The following is an 18,763-nucleotide window of genomic DNA, read 5'->3' on the forward strand; positions in this document are numbered from 1 at the left end:
TGCTATGTGTTCTGGGATGATGACTGCTTTTCTTCTAATAGCACTACACTGCACATTCTATTTGTGACCAGCTCTTATTTTGTCTCCTGTTTACAATTCTCCATAGATTATTGCAGCCTAGGTAAGCAGCTTATATTTTGCCATACTGAATTTCACCCCACTTCTTTATTACTATTTCTCTAAATTGTCAATCATTCTGAATCACAGTTCTGCATTCCCCAGTATTGCTTGTTTTGTGTTGTCAGAAAATTCACTAAATCTATTTATACTGTCATCCAAATAATTAACTAAATTACTGACTGGAGCCTGATTCTTCTGTAATTCCATTTTTTAAATAGGAGAAGGTATCATCTGAGTTGCTTGCAGCTACTTACTTTCAAACTTTTCTACCCAAGGTTATTTCTATATCTTGCCTATGTCAGAATGTGACATGTACAGCATCTTGATCACCCACACAGCTGTTACCCTTGCCAAAAGGACTCTGGGCCAACTTGATAGTCTTACTGTTTGTATTGTTGATTCTGTCAGTCTGGTTAAGATTTTCTAATTCTCAAATAAAATAATTAGACTGAAACTAAACTATGTTGTTGAATTCCCTGGCTTTCTTCTGCCCATTCCCTAAGATCTAAGCACTGAGTGTCTCTTAAAAATGAGTTAGTAATTTGTAAAGGTTTCTGTCTAGCTCTACAGTCCCAGGATGAAGTGCAGCAGGTCCAGTCTACCCAAAAACATTTAGAGTGAAACTTCAAGAGAGAGAGTTTTTGTTGGCATTGGCCCTAACTTGTTCACAGACTATTTTTTTTGGTCAAAGCTGATGCAGTAGAAGGTCTAGCATGCCATTCCTGTATTCACTGACAGGAGTTTTAACTCAGAGCAACCAGTCAACAGCAGCTTTACTCTTGCTTTATTAATAAAAGTACAAATACTCTTTTCTTTACCCTTGATGACATTTGCTAGTGTTTTTTTGTCTCATTGTCCAGAAGTTCATGCTGTTTTATATATTTGCATTACGGTAACCATCACCTGTTTTTCTGTATTCTTTCTATGTTGAAGAGTTGCTTAAAGGCTAGGAAAATTGATCTTTTTACACTTCTACCTTTATTTATTATTTTTCTGCATCTGTGGGTAACTTATTAATAGTTGTCACTTATCAATAATTGTCCTTTCTGAAGTTACTGGTGATTCCTGTATGTTCTCCAATGTCTAGGGCATTTTACAGCTCAGTTCTGGATTTGTGGTATGCCTTTTTGGCCCCTTGTGTTTATCTTGCAATCCATTGCTCCTTAGGACACACACAGTGATTTTATAAGTATGGATAGTCAAATGGGTGTTTGAGGGATAACATTGTTGTGGTTTCCAGAAATATTTTGTAGGCATCTGTACTTTTGTCTCCCTCTTCCTTCTCTTTTTTTTTTTTTTTTAAACTTGCATCACATTTAGTCTTATTACTGACTCAAAAGTCAGACCAGTCTGACAGATGAACTTGATTCTATCCTTAATTCAAATGACAGCTGTTCATTATGTCTTTTGTATAAGTGCATATGTAGCCTGCTGTAACAATTGAGGTGATCTTTTCCATTCTTTGCTGCAGTAGTGGCGCTGAGTAACAACCTAGAAATGCTTCTAGTTGCGCTGTAGGCTGGTGCAGAGCAAGAATGTGGCCTGCTGCCCGCTGCCTTAGCACTGACAGCCTCTGCTAAAGGGTTGTGTTATTTCACACTGCTGATTTTCAACCACAGCTCTCATTACAGTAGTGTACACTTAAACTCTAAATATCCAGCTGTTTCATATGAACTTCCTGGGCAACTAATTGGGAATTATCTGTGCACCTGCACCAGAAATATCTTACAAGTTCAAAAATTTAACATAAGAATTTAATTCCGTGTATTATTGTTGTTGCTAGTTACCTTTTAACCCCAGTTCATTCTAGAATTTAAGAAAACAAAAAAGCAACTGGTTTGTCATACAAAGACTTGAGAACTAACAGCACCTTAATCTTTGCTTACTAGAAAAATTAAAATAATTTATCATTAATTTCAGTGGAAGAGAAAAAAACACTGGTTTGGTTGGTTTCTAAAATCCATAGCTGGTTGGATGATTCTCCAGAATAGTGACATCTATGGACAGACAAAGACAGTACAACATTAAAACTGGAAACAACTGCTTTCAATTTCTTGATATACACTGAAATATATGCTTATACATTTTTTTTTAACTCTCCTGTTTCCTTTTAAAAAAAAAATAATCAGTGAATAGTTACTCAAAACATGATGATCAGTTTAACTGTCTTTCACATGTTCTCAAGTTGAACATCAAAGAACAAGGTACTGTTTTGGGTATCCATTGCAATAGTGCACTTTTAACTGCTTCAATACATGGTAATGGAATGCAATTCTAATATCAGTTTTAAAGCGTGACCTTCACAGAATCAGAATCATGGAACAGCTGGGGTTGGAGGCACCTCTGGGTCCATCTGTTTCAACCTCCTTGTTTAAGCAAAGATCCTCAGCAAGTTGCCATAACCTCTTCCAGATAGCTTTTGAAGATTTCCAAGGAACAAAGGAGGAAACTCTGGGGAACCCAGAACTGGACACAGCACTCCAGGTATGGCTTCACTAATGCCAAGAAGAGTGGCAAGATCACCTCTCTTGACTGTCTAGCAATACTTTGTCTAATGCAACCAAGAGCACTGTTAGCCTTCTTAACAGTAAGGGCACGCTAGGGCTCATGTTCAGCTTGGTGTCCACCAGGCCTCCCAGGTTCATTTCTGCCAAACTGCTTTCCAGCTGGGTGCTACCAGCATGTCCTGGTGCTGGGGTTGTTCCTCCACAGGTGCAGAACTTTTCACTTCTTGTAGAATTTCATGAGATTCTTGCCAGACCACCTCTCCAGCATGTCAAGGTATCTATGGATGGCAGCACAACCCTCTGGTGAGTCAGCCGTTCCCCCTAGTTTCATGTTTTCTGCAAACTTGCTGATGGTGCACTTTACCACATCATCCAGATCATTAAGATTTTAAACAGGGCCGACCTAGCATTGACACCAGGGGTACTTGACTTGTTACTGGCTTCCAGCTAGATTTTGCACCCCACTGACTGATACTTTCAGGGCTTAGTCATTCAGCCTGTTTTTGATTTTTTGATCCACCTTGCTGTAAGCTCATCCAGGCCATACTTCAACAGCTTCTCGAGAGGGATCTTGTGGATAGTGTCAAAAGCCTTACCAATGTCTAGGAAGACAATATCCACTGCTCCCCCCCAAATCCATCAGGCTGGTTACAATCTTCTGTTGCCTTATGTAGCTATCCTTGCTTCAAGCAGAATAGTTTTTCTGTTAAGTTATAAGAGGACGCTTTTTCTCAGTTACAACTCATGTTGTAACTAATGTTCTCCCAGTTAGGAAATACTGAGCCCAGAACACGCCCTCCATTTCTGGAGGGTAAAAGAAACAGGAATGCTGTAGGTACTTGGATTGTGCTTTCTTCAGCCCTTCATATTTGAAAAAGCAGGTATGTTTAGGATTACTTAGAACAGCATAATCTCAAGCTCTGGAGGTGTACATTTGTTATAAAACCACCCGTTACTTTAAAATTGTTTACAGATTTTTTTCAACAAGTCTGGTAGTAATAACTGCAATACAAATGTATGATAACTGCTTTTACTCTCTTGTGGGGAAAAGCATTATTATAGGCTGATATGCTGTATAAACTTAAGTTAAAGACTTGATGAGTCATTCTTAGTTCTTCCACATATGCTAAAATGACCCCTATAAAATGTTTCCTTCCCTCTATTTTAAATAAATTGCACATCACAAATATTTTCCAAGAGAAAAGTAATTCTTAATTCTCATATGCATTCACTCTCTATCCTAGTGTCCAATGTTATCCCCAGCTGGCTCATCATCAACACTTAATCTTTCTAACTATAATCTTTCTAACTATTTAGGAATGGTGATTTTTGTACTCCACACTTGATCCTGATTTAGACAATCTTAAACACACAATCAAATGGCTTTAAATGTGATCTTTTATGAAAGCAATTCCAGAAAAAAGGGGGGGGGGGGGAGGGGGAGGGGAGGAAATCTCTTAGTAGAGGAGATTTTTCAATTTGTAAAACCTTCAGGGATAGCACCAGACTTACCTGGATCCTTTTCCAGCAAAACTTTAAGAGGAAGAAACTAAGTATTCCCAAAGAAGTTGCTGAAGTGATTATATTTCTTCATCCCTGAACATACATAGTTTCAGCCAACGTTTCTATTGACAAACTATAATGTGGTTGTTCATAGTAGTAATATCTATAAGCCTTGCATGCTTAGTTTGCTTTGAATGGAGATTACATTCCCCTCCTAACCCCCCACCTTTTCTACTTTTCTCATTCTGAGTGCAGAAACTTCTGCATTACTTACATTTGACAGACTTCCCAAGAGATTTGCATCTCACAGAGTTGGATCAACAATAAAAAGAGACATAACTGAAAATCACTAGACATATGAAAAGGTATTTAAAATGTTGAAGTATGAGTTGTGATTTTTCTCTCTCTTTTTTTTTTTTTTTTTTTTTTTTTTTTTTTCCTGAAAGCTATCCATCTTCTGTTTGAAATAGTATTGGCTACAGTACGTGAAACCTTGAATAGAATACAAGTTAAGCTAAGAACTGAACATTTCATGTGTCACGTGACAAAATGAACTCTGCACCAGTCCAGCATTTGCACAATGCTAGTAGATTGGTCTATCCACTAATATTGCTTTTATAAGCTGCATTCAACAGCCATAATAGTGCAAGATTTATTTTCAAAGTAATCCAAATACAGCATCAATAAAAGAGTCATGCTATGTATTGTATCCTATGGTTTTAGAAAGCTTTACATTATCTACCTAGAGATCAAATCATCTTGCTAATGTTTGTTTGGTTTGACTTATGTTTCAGATACAAGACTAGCAGAATTAAATCCCTGCTTACTTGTAGGTGTAAAAAGTGGTATGGTGCTCTCAGTTTCTGGTAAAGTGTTGTCACCCAAACATTTATTTTTAATTTCTATTTTCAATTAGTTTCAAGTTCTGCATTTCAATTAGAAAACAACACACCTTGTAAGGCCAGCAAAGCTACTCTAATTGTTTCTTGCTATGTCTTCTGAACAACTAGCAACAGAGGAGGCTGCTTTGACCAAGAATATACAACGTGTTTTGATATTTCTAGATGCAGGAATCTTGGTGCAACCTGACTGGGCTGCATTGTAACCACTAGTCTAGTACCAGTGACTCTTCTCTTGACATGGATCAGACCCAGTAATAATGCAGAATGACGTTCTTTATCTGTAGCCTCCAGACTGCTCTCTTGCAAAAAGATTTTTCAGTAGTTGATTTGGCTTTTTTCCAACAACTTTAGCTCAATATAACTCATGTTTTCACTATATTCAATGATTTTGACAAATATATCTTGAATAACTTGTTTCAACGGCATCCTGGCTTGTATCAGGAACAGTGTGACCAGCAGGGCTAGGGAGGTGATCGTCCCCCTGTACTCAGCTCTGGTGAGGCCGCACCTCGAGTACTGTGTTCAGTTTTGGGCCCCTCGCTACAAGAAGGACATGGAGGTGCTTGAGCGGGTCCAGAGAAGGGCGACGAAGCTGGTGAGGGGCCTGGAGAACAAGTCCTACGAGGAGCGGCTGAGGGAGCTGGGCTTGTTCAGCCTGGAGAAGAGGAGGCTCAGGGGCGACCTTATCGCTCTCTATGGGTACCTCAAGGGAGGCTGTAGCGAGGTGGGGGTTGGCCTGTTCTCCCACGTGCCTGGTGACAGGACGAGGGGGAATGGGCTTAAGTTGAGCCAGGGGAGTTTTAGGTTAGATGTTAGGAAGAACTTCTTCACTGAAAGGGTTGTGAGGCACTGGAACAGGCTGCCCAGGGAAGTGGTGGAGTCACCATCCCTGGAAGTCTTCAAAAGACGTTTAGATGTAGAGCTTAGGGAAATGGTTTAGTGGGGACTGTTAGCGTTAGGTCAGAGGTTGGACTCGATGATCTTGAGGTCTCTTCCAACCTAGAAAATTCTGTGTGATTCTGTGTGTGATTGAGGTTGCAGTCACATGGAAGACTTCTCAAGAACTGGTGCTCACTGAGCTGTCCTGCCATCATCCAGCAGCTATGAGAGACTTATCACTCTACTACCATAGAACAGATCATCTTGGACAAAACATATGGATAGATGTTAGAGTTTCCTAAGCAATAGGAAAGCTAAAAGTCAGCTAATTTTGTGTTGCATTGCTGTGTTGCAGCATCCTGTCCTTATAGTGGAGCAGAGTTATTACCTAGAATATAAGGTATTTATAGCATATACAAATCCCAGCTTTTTTAGAGCTAAAAATGCAAGCTCTCCTGGATGATGTTATTTAGTGGTTTTGTTCCATAGCTAATGCCTTAGTATATCTAAGAGGAAATAATTTATCCCTCTCCTGCTAGAAGTACACAGGCACAATTAAGTACAAGGAAAAAAAAAAAAGTCTTATACTTTATTAAAATATTAAATAAAATATATTAAGTATATTTTTATTTATAATATTTATATTTTATAATATATAATAATATATGTAAACAATAAATATTATTTTATGATAAATATATTATTTATATATTGAAATATACTTAAACTTGTGTTGATAGATACCACTAACATTCAGTTGGTTTCACATTATTTTGTTGTTTCTTAGACCTGTGCAGACATCTTCATTTGGACTTTTTTTTTTCTAAGTATGTATTTGGCTAGTTCAGCAAGGAAATTTGTAAGATACATGACATTTTTTCTATTTGACTAAAGCATTGAATATACTGCTATACTGCCTGATATTACTTAGTTCTCTCATGCTGCTTAAGAGATTTGTTGCAGAAAATAAATGTCCAAGGTACCTGACAGTATATTCATAACAAAGGAAGTAACTCTTTTTTCTGAGCTCAGGCTTAGAAATTCAATTGTTTATAAGCTGCTGCAATACTGTCAATATAATTTATAGCCTCTTCCAGATACGTCTCTATGTGTAAGCACAACATCCAGAAATATAATACTTTTCCCCATCGCTGCATAAAGGAGATCATGCATGCATTCAGCTATCTGGGAGTCTAGGTCAGCCATATAAATTCCAGGGAGTATGGAGTGTGGTGTTAGCCACACACAAGGGCTTGTGGTGGGCTAATCTTGGCTGATCATCAGGTACCCACCACACAACTCTCTCACTCCCCCTCCTCAGCAGGACAGGGGGAAAAAACTCACAGAGTGGTTTGGGTCAGAAGGGACTTAAAGATCACCTAGTTCTAACCCCCCTGCCATGGGCAGAGATGCCACCCACTAGATCAGGTTGCTCAGGGCCTCATCCAGCTTGTTCTGAACACCTCCAGGGATGAGGCATCCACAGCTTCTCTGGGCAACCTGTGCCAGTGCCTCACCACCTTTTGAGGGAAGAATTTCCTCCTAACCTCTAATCTAAATCTCCCCTCTTTTAGTTTAAAACCATTCCCTCTTGTTCTGTCATTATCTGATTGAGTAAAAAGTTGCTCTCTGTGTTTTTCAGTACTTGAAGGAGTCTTATAAAAAGTTGCAATGAGGTCACCATGGAGCCTTCTCCAGGCTGAACAGCCCCAGCTCTCTCAGCCTTTATTTTGGTTAGTTTTCTCCCTTCTGGAGCTCATCTTTTCCCTTCTACAACCCATAATTTTTATTTATTTATTTATTTTTCATCTACATGAATAAACATACAGCAATGCAACAGTAGTCCTGGGAAAAGACCTCAAAATCTTACAACTTCTTTTCCTGCTTGAAAACAACACATTCCTCTCTATACAACTCTCCCTGGGTTTCTCCCCCACACATCTCATAAAAAACATTTCCCTGTTGGGGGTGTACATTACTATGTATCAGATCTGTTTTGGACAGTGCTGTCTTGCTTTTGCTGTTGTTGTTGTTTTTTTTTTTTTTTTTTTTTTTTTTTGTTTGTTTGTTTTTTTTTGTTTTTTAAAAAAGCTCTCCTACATCTCAATGGGAACAATCCCTCCTACCCCCAAGAATGGTATCTTATAACAGCTGACATCACACAATGCACCAATATTTTCTACAAAGTTTATCTCATGGAAAAAAAAATCTGTCTTTTGCTCCAAACTTCCTATAAACAAAATATGATAAACCTAGAACAAATAAGAGTACATCAGTGTATAAAAAAGTTACACTTTCAAATTTGAAAATTAAGCCATTGTGTTTGAAAGACAGCTACTTCATTAAAAAGTCACACAAGGAAATGTGTGATTTTATTTTATTTTTTGATTATCAGTCAGCAAGTTATCCAAGAAAACTAAACATAAAAATATTATTTAAATAGGATGTAAACTGTAATTTGTTGAATGTAGGAAAAGCTAACAGCCACCTTTTTTAATAATTTCAGACATAGTAAGCAGAAATGCTAGCATTCCTATGTTATGTACACAGACACTTAAAATGTAATACAATAAGCAGTTATAAGCAAATAAATAGTACTTTGTCAGCCACATGCTTTTTTTTAAAAAGTTTTTGAGTAAGAACTTCTTATGGGTGACATAAAATTAGCTCTAACTTAATGTGATAATAAACAAAAATAACCTTTTTATTTAAATGAACTCTGATTGGAAATACATGTTATGTGATACTAAGCAGAACCAGCTAAGATGTGAGCATTCATAGTTAGTGGACCACACAGATTTTGAACTCGTGTTAAATGGTATGTGAGAGCTGAGTGATTCCATAAACAGAAGACCAAGAAGCTGCAAGGTATCCCTTTCCCAACAGTTTTTTTTTTTCTCTCTGCTCTTCTTGGTGAGTCTCCCATGCCCTAGCTTTAGTACTGCAGCCACTGCAATGACTGAAGAGTTATCCTCTTTACAGTAACACAGCCACCGAACTTTAATTTACCATTGACAAATAAAAAATTGTTATTGCAATCATTCTATTAACAGTTCTCAAAACTATACTGAGAAGCATTTGCAGTCTCTCTCATGCAGAATGCTCACTGAGGAAGGAACACACACACACTGAAACTGCAGCATAGACAGTACCTGTAAAAATTCAGGACAAGACAAAAGCAGTTGTTCCATCTTAAAACTAAGATTAAATTACATCATCTTGTAACAGAGCTATTTGCAGAGTAGGTTCTACAAAGGTAAGCTAAGGGAGTCGGAGACAGATTCCACCCCACAGTTCACTTCCATGGAAGAAAGGTGTGTGAAAGCTGAGCAGTGCAATGCAAAATCAGAGGCACTTTTAAATAGAGTCATGAGGAGCTGATCCAGCTTTTTGCATGTCATGAATATGCACGGTTCTAGCACAACACTACTCTCCACAGTTACTGACTTTGGTTCCATTGAGCATATTCAGTGAGGTTTCCAACAGGAATTTACTTATTTCATGGGGCTAATTCCTCTTATTTATATTTTACTGGAAAGTTCATTCCACTCTCCCAAAATACTAACTTAAATAACAAATTTTGTAATTTTGGTTCTATGTTACACATAGTCAAAGCTGTAGAAACCTTACCTTTCAATATTCTTTTTTATCTTCAGTGTGTCTGCAGGAATCTGCACAGGCTTCTTTGTAGCAGACTAAAATGATAAGACCTACTCCATACAATGGTTGCAAACATGCAGTTACCAGTTTCTTGTCATGACTTCAGTTCAGAAAGAATTGCCACTTCTGGACACAAAGAACCAGTAATATAAAACTCACAAAGGTAACACCTACTTTTCTAAAGCTCCAGAATCACTACAGTTGAGGATTATATTATAAAATCAAACTTTTTTGGATTGTTGTTAGTATTCTCACAAAACAACACTCATGAGCTTAATCATACCAGTATGTACTATTCAAGTACTTGGTATTTCTGTAAGAAAATGAAACTGCATGAAATGTAAAAGGAAAAAGTAAAATAAAAACAAACAAAAAAAATCTTTTTAAATTATCATTTGAAGCAAATTAAATGCACAACCTTCTCCTGAGACTACTTAGATTCTTTTCCAAATAGCAAATCTGGGCTCTTTCAGACTGCAAAGTTAAAATCACCCACAGAGCACAGCCAAACCAAGAGAAATAAGAACTTGGGAAGTAATGAAAAGAAAGTTGATTCAAGACAGGAAATTGAGTTGGTCAGATGTGTTGAAAATGATGGCAACCAGAAACTGCATTATGAAGCACTGTATAAAACAGTCTCTTCCTTTCTCTCTCCAAGCCATCTGAAGCTGTGTGGATTTGCAGAGCAACATGCCAGGTCTTAGAATAAAACGCACTAACAGTAATGTTCATCTGCAAAGTCAAACTGTAAAGACATCACAGGTGGTACACATGACACACTGGCCAAGTCAAAAGCAGAAACATTTTGATCCTATATTTATGACGAGGGTCTGTTTCACTATAACAGGTCGGTTATGGTGTAATTTTTTTCTTCAGCAGAAATTTCGTCAGTCAGCATCTCTACTCTGTCCAGTGCAACTGCAGCACAATTAGGATGCGTAGTGCCAAAGAGGGCAGTGATGAGTCTCCTCCCATCTCCCTCCTGCCAGGGGTGAGGGCAGACATACCAACCAAAACCAAGCAGCCATGCTGCATCCCACCAAGTGGCAGCATGGATTATCAGACTGCACCTCATGCCTGCAAGGGAGGCTTACGTGGTATGAGGCTCCCCTTGGATAACAGCAGCTAGAAAGAACAAACCTTGAAAGAGATGTAGGATCCCTGGGAAAGAGTTGCAATCAGAATTCTGGTACAATAGAGAAAACAAGGCTACGTTTTGAATTCATCTGGATGTGGCTTAAAGTTTCTATGGCCTGCAGCCAGTGGTAGATTTAAATGTGATATGGATGGTAAGAAAATCATGTGAGATATAAAACATCAGTCTGAAAACACATTTTAAGGAAGGTAAGAAAGCAATTTTGTTAGTAAGCCTGACATTTTCTGAAGGACAATATATGTATAGTCAGCTCCAACAGACCATGTGTGTTAAAAGGAGATACTGAGGTAGTTTTTAAAAAAATCCAGATTTAGTTAAAATAACTATGTATATATGAGACACATAGTAAAGGCCCTCTATTCTCCAAAATTCCCTTACAATATCATTTATATTACAAACGTATCTTTCGGCAAGTTCACTATGATAGATTCTGCGTGGCTATACATGATTACCTGAACCCAAAAGATGATGTTGTACTTGAGCATACACAGTGCTTTACTATTATTGATGTTGTTGTTATTTATCACTATGGTCAGAAGTGAGCTTGAAGCTTTACAGAACAAAAAGCATGGAATGAACATATATACATATATTTGCTATATTTGCATCTGATCAAAATGTTAATAAAAAAATAATATGCATGCTTTCATGAAGATTTACTGTAAAGCAAAAGTGTCTTTTAGCTCTTCCAAGCAATAAGGAGGTCACTCTTCTCTGCAGGGCTTGCTCCTCCTTTGGTGTTACGTGGCCTTTGTCAGCCCAGTTGCTGAATCATGTTCAGGAAACACTAGTATCCTTTTGAAGATGGTTTTAACAGTTCTATTATGTAGTTTATAGAATCATAGAATATCCCAAGTTGGAAGGGACCCATGAGGATCATCAAGTCCAACTCCTGGTACCACACAAGCCTACACAAAAATTCAGATCATATGACTAAGAGCACAGTCCAAATGCTTCTTAAAGCATTTCTTAAAGCTTCCGACAGCCTTGGTGCTGTGACTACATCCCTGGGGAGGTTGTTCCAGTGCGTGACCACCCTCTTGATGAGGAACCTCTCCATGATACCCAGCCTGAACCTCTCCTGCCTCAGCTTGACACCATTCCCTTGGGTCCTATCACTGGTCACTAAAGAGAATAGATCAGCACCCGTCCCTCCACTCCTCCTCATGAGGAAGCTGTAGACCTCGATGAGGTCTCCCCTCAGCCTCCTCTTTTCCAGGCTGAACAGGCCAAGTGACCTCAGCCACTCCTCAGCCACTTCCCATCTAGGCCCTTCACCATCTTCGTTGCCCTTCTCTCCAACAGTTTCAAGTCCTTTTTGTACTGTGATGCCCAGAACTGTGCACAGTACTCGAGGTGAGGCCGCACCAGCACAGAGTAGAGCGGGACAATCACCTCCCTCGACTGACTAGCAATGCCATGCTTTCAGTCCCTAGTTGGGAATAAACTTGACCACATCCAAACCTGCAGGGCTGATCCATTTGCCTCTCTGTATGCTATTTACCTTGTCACCACTTAAATTTTACTTTTCCAGCAGCTGTCACTGGTAAACATCCACTTCCTGAGGCACAGAAATCTTGAGACTCGTGCACAGCAAAACATTGCAGTGCTGCTGCAAGCTGTGCTGTACAAGAAGCACTGCTCTCCTGCTGTGGCCACTGATCAACGAGATTGCCGACTGCACAACAAAAACCCACCAACTAAAATGACAGCGTTTAGCTTTCTCTAAGCAGTAGCATCCTCCGGTGTAAGCCTAATACATTGATTGTTTAGCCTTAAATGACATGCTGCAATTCTGAAATAAAACCTTCTTGTGTACCCCATGAATCTGCTGAATGTATCTATTTGCCATTCAGTCACTGAATCCCAAACAGATAGCCATGCTTTCTCCACTGAGGCATCTCTGTCTCCTACCATAGCAGTTGCCACTCTGAATGAGATGACAGCCATGCCCAGTTGTCATCATATCTTTTTTTTTGTACTAATTCAAAAACTTCATCTTGCAATTTCATTGCGCTGATAGCTCAAGGCCAGAAGCATCCTCAGAAAAGACTCCACACATATGGAATGACTTACCATCCATACCTTAATTATTAACCTTGAGCTCAAGTTCTGCTTTTGTCCTGGCTCCAAATAACTGCTCCAGTACTGCTGTGCTGCCTCTGCTGAAATCCATCCTCATCTCTGAAATGCTATTACATTTTATTATTTCATTTCATTTCATTTCATTTCATTATTTCATTTTTTTCCCGTCAGACAGAAAAATGTACTGCAGGCAGAGAGACACTGCCCCTTTTCCCCTATTTGTGGCACTGGGCCACTGGTGAGACTAGCACTTCTGGCTTGCTACAGCTACATCTGTGATTTCAACACCTACGGCAGTATTTCCTGTGCAAGCTAAGGGGCTCAGTCAACCCATTGCACATGATAAAAGTTTTGTGGACGTCACACAATGACAGCAGAAAAACATGGCTTTCAGTGAGTCTGCTAAACCCCCCCAAAAAAAGAGTTCTATCAAATTACAAGGTGTGAATTTGGCTGATTTAAACTTTGTCTTGTCTGGTAAAACAAGATTTCAAAACAGGTACAGCTAAAAAGTCATGTATTATTCTTCTGCGGTTCAAAAAAATGTAAATCATAAACAGAACAAACGACCCCCAAGCCTTTACAAATCGCATTAAGAATTTCCACGCCTTAAGGCGCAGCGGAGTGTGGCCTCCCCCCGCCGCAGGACGCGACTCCCACCCTCAGAGGCAGTCACCGCAGCGCCGAGCGTGCCCAGCGCCCCGAGGCCGCTCCCTGCGGCGCCTCCGCTTCGCCGGTCGCTTGTGGCCGCCCGCCCCCCCGCCTCCGGCTGCCCGCGACGCGCTCGCAGCGCAGCCCGGGGCGTTCCCCCCCGCTCCGCTCCGCGCCGCGCCGCGCCGGGCCGGGCCGGGCTCTCCCGCCGCTGCTCTGCGGGCCGGTGATACCCTGCTGGCGGCTGAAGCGGGACCAGCGCCCTGCCTTGCACAGCGCTTCTCATAAAACAGGCGTACTCTGCTTTGTATCTAAATCTTTATTAGAACAATCCCCAAGAGCTGTAAAACAGTGAGTAACAACAAAATTAAATATTAAACGCTTTAGTTACCAAAGGTATTTAAACAATAGGTTCCTATTTCTGCATAGCAGAAGCAAACAGGTTTTAGAGCTCAAACTGTCATGTGCTCATGTTAATTTGGTTTTGGCAAGATAATAATATAACCTTAACAATCACATTAATTAGTGAAACACACAGTAACCTCCCTTCCATTTCTTAAACCTTAAATAGACTTTTTGTGATTTTACAACTCTATATGTGGGACAAATGCTTGTGGACTTTCTGTAACAAACAATTTTAATAGTAGTAGTAATAGTAATCATATACACGAAGAAACATTTATATTTCTTATTTGATTACAGCACAGTACAAATTACTTATTACCTCAAAAATCGCCTGTATAAAAAGTTAAAAAATTTGGAATAATTTATAAAACGCTTCCAGAACAACAAATTATCATTCTTAAAATGGAGAATGAATTTTATGCTTGGGAACATACAAATAGATGTATTACAGTAGGATAGTATTTGCTAGCTTTTTTATTCGTCTAAGTAGCAATAGCCCAGTTCTCCCTGCAGTTACACAAGGACAATGAGTAAGATCATTGTAACTGAAAGCAGAATGGGCCATACCCAGAAGTTCATTATACCATAAATTAAAGGTATAAAAAATCTACTACTAAAACTGGAACAGTCTTACATTGTTTCTAATTAATTATTTGCAACACCACAATTGTCATATACTTTCTCCTGGACCACACAGTATACTTCCATGATCTGATGACAGCAACAGGAAAATTGCGTATGCTGCATTATGCAGGCTAAATATGCCTCATATTTTTTTCTGCAATTAATTTTTTTTATCAGTTAAATTCAAATAAAGAGAGCATGTGTTTTCTAGCTAGCCTTTTCTGTTGTGTAGTTTATGTGATGTGAATAGACCTAAAAATATAAGCCAGGTAAAATAATAGCCAGTTAAGGCACTTTGTCAAAGAGGATACAGTTGTCCAGGCTGAGAGACCTGCAATTGGTCAAAGGGAGACATTCTACATTACAGAAGACAGTCTGCTCCTCATAGTCACTTCTGTGATAACCAATCTTTAGACTACTTATTGACTGTTCCAAAATAAGCTTGAAATTGTGTCTGCCAATTCAGTTTACTGTTCTACTACAGAACAGGCAATAACAAAATATTTCATACTTTTAAATAGTAATGTTTGAAAGACTATTCAGCATCCTTATAACACCCAATTCACAATAATCAACTGCTGAATAATACTTGGAAAAAAAACCTCAGTATGAAAAATAATTCCATTTTACTTTTTTCTTTACTTTTTTTTTTGAGTTGCATTTTTGTTGTTTTTGTTTTTGTTTGTTTTTGTTTGTTTGTTTTTTACAAAATTTGAAGGCTTGACATTAAAACTTTGGTATAATACATGCAAATAAAAGCCGTCCATTAATGTGTCACAAGGAGACACAGTGAATCAAACCATAACTAAAGCAAACATGATTGCGTGGATATGACAGTGGATATTTTCTCCTGTCTCTTGGTTTCTACATTCTGCTTGTTCAAGAGCCACAAAAAAAAAAAAAAAATATTAATGTAAAAGGGTCTTTCTGAAGAGCCATCCTGTCTTTGTAACTCTTTCCCTAGGAGGAGAATCACCTAGTCAATAGCTGGGCAGGACCACAGAAGACCCACCACCACCTGCTGAGGCCCTTGCAAACCACAGGACCACGAGATCCAGGCTGTCAGTTCCTTAAATTTTGCCACTTACTGGACTGTACACACAGAATAATAACCAGCCTCACTATACAAGGCTGGCCCATGCCTTGTAGAAATTTTATCACTGACTTCCATGGGCTGAGGATCAAAGACTATATAACATACTTTACTGTGTTGTATGTAGCCACGTGTTCCACTTTAAAGTGAAGAATGGAATTCTAAATTTTATACTAAAAAGGTAAATGTCCAAATCCAAAAACATGGCCACCAGTCTACTAGTACCCATGGTGGAAGTCTTCAGACACTGTCCCACAGGATTCGTTGGGAACCATTATTATAACCTCGTCTTAAAACTTTTTTTTTTTCCAAGTAAATACTTGCATTATTTTCTACTTAATTCATTAATAGCATTTTATTTTAAGAAGCCAATTTTACTATTGAATTATTATGATTTATTTACTCAGTTTATTGATTACAAAATTTGCATGGTATTGCTTTGTATTTTCACAGTTCTCTTAACTATATCGTTAAGAAAATGGCTTTTAAATTTTATTCTCATAAATGATGATCATTTACATTCTAAATAATTAATTTTCACAAAATAGTGAGTGGAACAATTTATACACACACATATATTTACTGTATATAAATAATAATGCAATTTATAACTTTCACTTTTAGAAATTCCTTTAGTAAATGCATAGGTTTGTTACAAAAGTCTTCTAATTAAATAACTGTACACTATTTCTTTTATGTTTTATTCCTAATAAACTCTATGATTACATTCATATGATAAAAAAGCATACTGTATTCAGAAATACACTTTTTCAGCTGAGATCCCAGTAAGACATTGGAGTCCAGTAGAGAAATATAGATCACTTAATGCAGCCGCTTCAGCTGCAAACTAATTACATGGTAGGTCAAAAATGATAATAATTAGTGCATGGACCATAATCACAGACCAGCAGCTTATCTAATCATGGACTGGTGACACATGCCTCATAAAGTTATTGATGTAATTCTCAGACATGATTAGAACAATGGGGGGTTGTATATTCATTGCCACACATGTGATGAGAAAGGAATGATAACGTCAGTGAAAACCACTAGTCTATTTTCTGAAGCTATGTTTCTCAGCCGTTTCTGTAAATTTATGGTATCTCAAGTGGGGTTCTCAAAAACTGAAGGTTCCCACAGTCATTAGCTGTGTTTGAAACTATGTCTTTAGTTTACATTATTTAAGTTCAAAAATGAAACACTCATTTCTGCTTCAGGGGAAAGAGATACAGTGGAAGCTGGATAAGAGAATGCATAGAAGCATCCTGTCACTTTTACCTCCATTCACAGGATTTCAAGATCCTATCATGTCCATGACTTCAAGAAGATGGGTGGTAATCATTTGTACATTAATTTAACCTCAAATCTGTTGCATGAAGGACAGTCAGAGCCATAAGTCAGGGAGCAAAATCATTTTGGAATGTGTATTGTTGATAAATTTCCCCAGAAATTTGAATTCAAATAATCTGGAAAAGAATTTGCCTTTCTCTTTATGACACCAAAGGACTCCTTGGGCTGGAAAACTATTTCCAGCAGCTGAATTCCTGTCATAGATTTAGGAGAAGTATGCCACATGACAGTCCTGGTAAGTGGACTGTTATGGAATACCTTATTCAGTACTGGGGAAACCATGAAAACTAGGAGCACACCTGAATATAGTCGTTTCCTTGGGTAGTTACGAGATTAAGTTAGAACATTTCCAGCTCAGCTCATGGCAGTAACAAAGTCGAAAAGTATTCAGAGAGAGCGTAAGACTAATTCTATGAACAAAGATGTTACTAACCTCAGTGATAGTTCTACTAAAGGGAGGTTCATAGACCTGAACAGAATGTTAATGTGATTTTTTTGAAAAGATTTTGTTCTAATAACCAATAATCTTCTGGAGCACTGAATCTTTTGGAGCATCTTTTGGTAGCTAATTAATCCTGTATCATGTAAGACTCAAGTTCAATGTCTTACCTTCACATCTTACTGAGTGAGCCACCGAAAGCTTAGAGAAAAGTGTGCAGAAAGAGCACACTTGGCTCTTAGAATCCACATGGTCATTGCAATGCCTACTAAGAAGCCTTTGTCAGCTGGGCAAATGCAATGAAGTTCCTTGTGTACATAACAGAGCTAAGACTTTCCTTCAAGTAAAAAAAAAAAAAAAAAGTCTGAATTTGGTTTTCCTTTCAGTGCAGCTCAATGTCTTCATAATGTAGAACATAATCAGAGTTCGAGTAAAGATAGGGGATAGTACAAGCACCTCCCTCTTACACAACAGCTAGAAATGATACATTCACTACCTGGGACCAGATGAAATCCCTTTTCTGTGAACCACAATTCACTTTTTTTTAAGCACTAAAAGACCATTTCTCAATTATATCATCTTTTAAGTACTACTCATAGAAAACTTCACTTAAATCAGTACCAACTGTAGTCTTCTCCAATTTCCTTCAGTGGGACTACATGATACTATCATTTCTTAAAATAGTCATGGATATGACTAAAATATTACTACATATTTCAGTGTAGGGCATCATTAATGCATGTATAATCACAGTTTAAATATCTGAAAACCAGCATGTACAAAAAAATACAATCATAGCACCATATTTACAAATTTAGTAGCATCTCCTGGTTAACCAGAGAGTCTCAAACTATCTTTTTATGGCTAATTAGGTTACATTGTAGTGCTTTCAAAAAATTGCCTGAATATCTTTTACAAATATACACTTATAAAAAGAAATCTTATCAAAACTGCTGTCATCTAAGGCAGCAACTTGTGTTACAAAAGTTATTAAAACATTATTATAGACTTAGAAAAGCTTCAAATTTACATTTTCCTTTTCATAGGCACTCTATAAACTAAAACGTGGCCTTGTTTCACAAGCTTAAGTGTTTAAATTAGTTAAATATTACCAATGTTGCTGATTTTTTTTTAGATGTAAGCAAAAGGAAAAAAGAATCACCCATTAACCAGAAGCATCATGTACTGTTTTTACTTGTGCCTTTTATACATATTTTGATTAAAATTGATACTGTTTTGATGTTGAGGTTTACTGTATGTTATCCTACTGCCTTCTTAGGGCTCAGTTCCTTCTTCCCTAGAATTCGGTGAAGGCTAGCTGACATGAAGTAGGGTTTTGCTGTAGATCCATCATTTCTTTCCAGGTCTTCACCTGAATTTACACAGCAA

At 38.1% G+C, this 18,763-nt stretch overlaps 1 protein-coding gene and 1 long non-coding RNA gene across 2 annotated transcripts in view; one reads left to right on the plus strand and one right to left on the minus strand.

Annotated features, from left to right (window-relative positions):
- Positions 1 to 13,624: 13,624 nt before the first annotated feature.
- On the plus strand, positions 13,625 to 16,316 carry LOC311440465. Its single transcript, XR_014695433.1, has 2 exons — positions 13,625 to 13,814; positions 15,457 to 16,316. It is a non-coding gene; the product is annotated as an uncharacterized lncRNA (long non-coding RNA).
- A 2,234-nt stretch (positions 16,317 to 18,550) lies between these two features.
- SLC44A5 (solute carrier family 44 member 5) overlaps positions 18,551 to 18,763 on the minus strand; it is an 86,142-nt gene continuing 85,929 nt past the window's right edge. The window contains exon 22 of the mRNA XM_084527432.1: positions 18,551 to 18,746. Coding sequence (XP_084383558.1) covers positions 18,634 to 18,746 — 113 coding nt within the window. The 3' untranslated portion in view covers positions 18,551 to 18,633. The remainder of the gene's footprint in view (positions 18,747 to 18,763) is intronic.

Source organism: Aythya ferina (assembly GCF_964211825.1).
Source record: "Aythya ferina genome assembly, chromosome: 8".
NCBI lineage: Eukaryota > Metazoa > Chordata > Aves > Anseriformes > Anatidae > Aythya > Aythya ferina.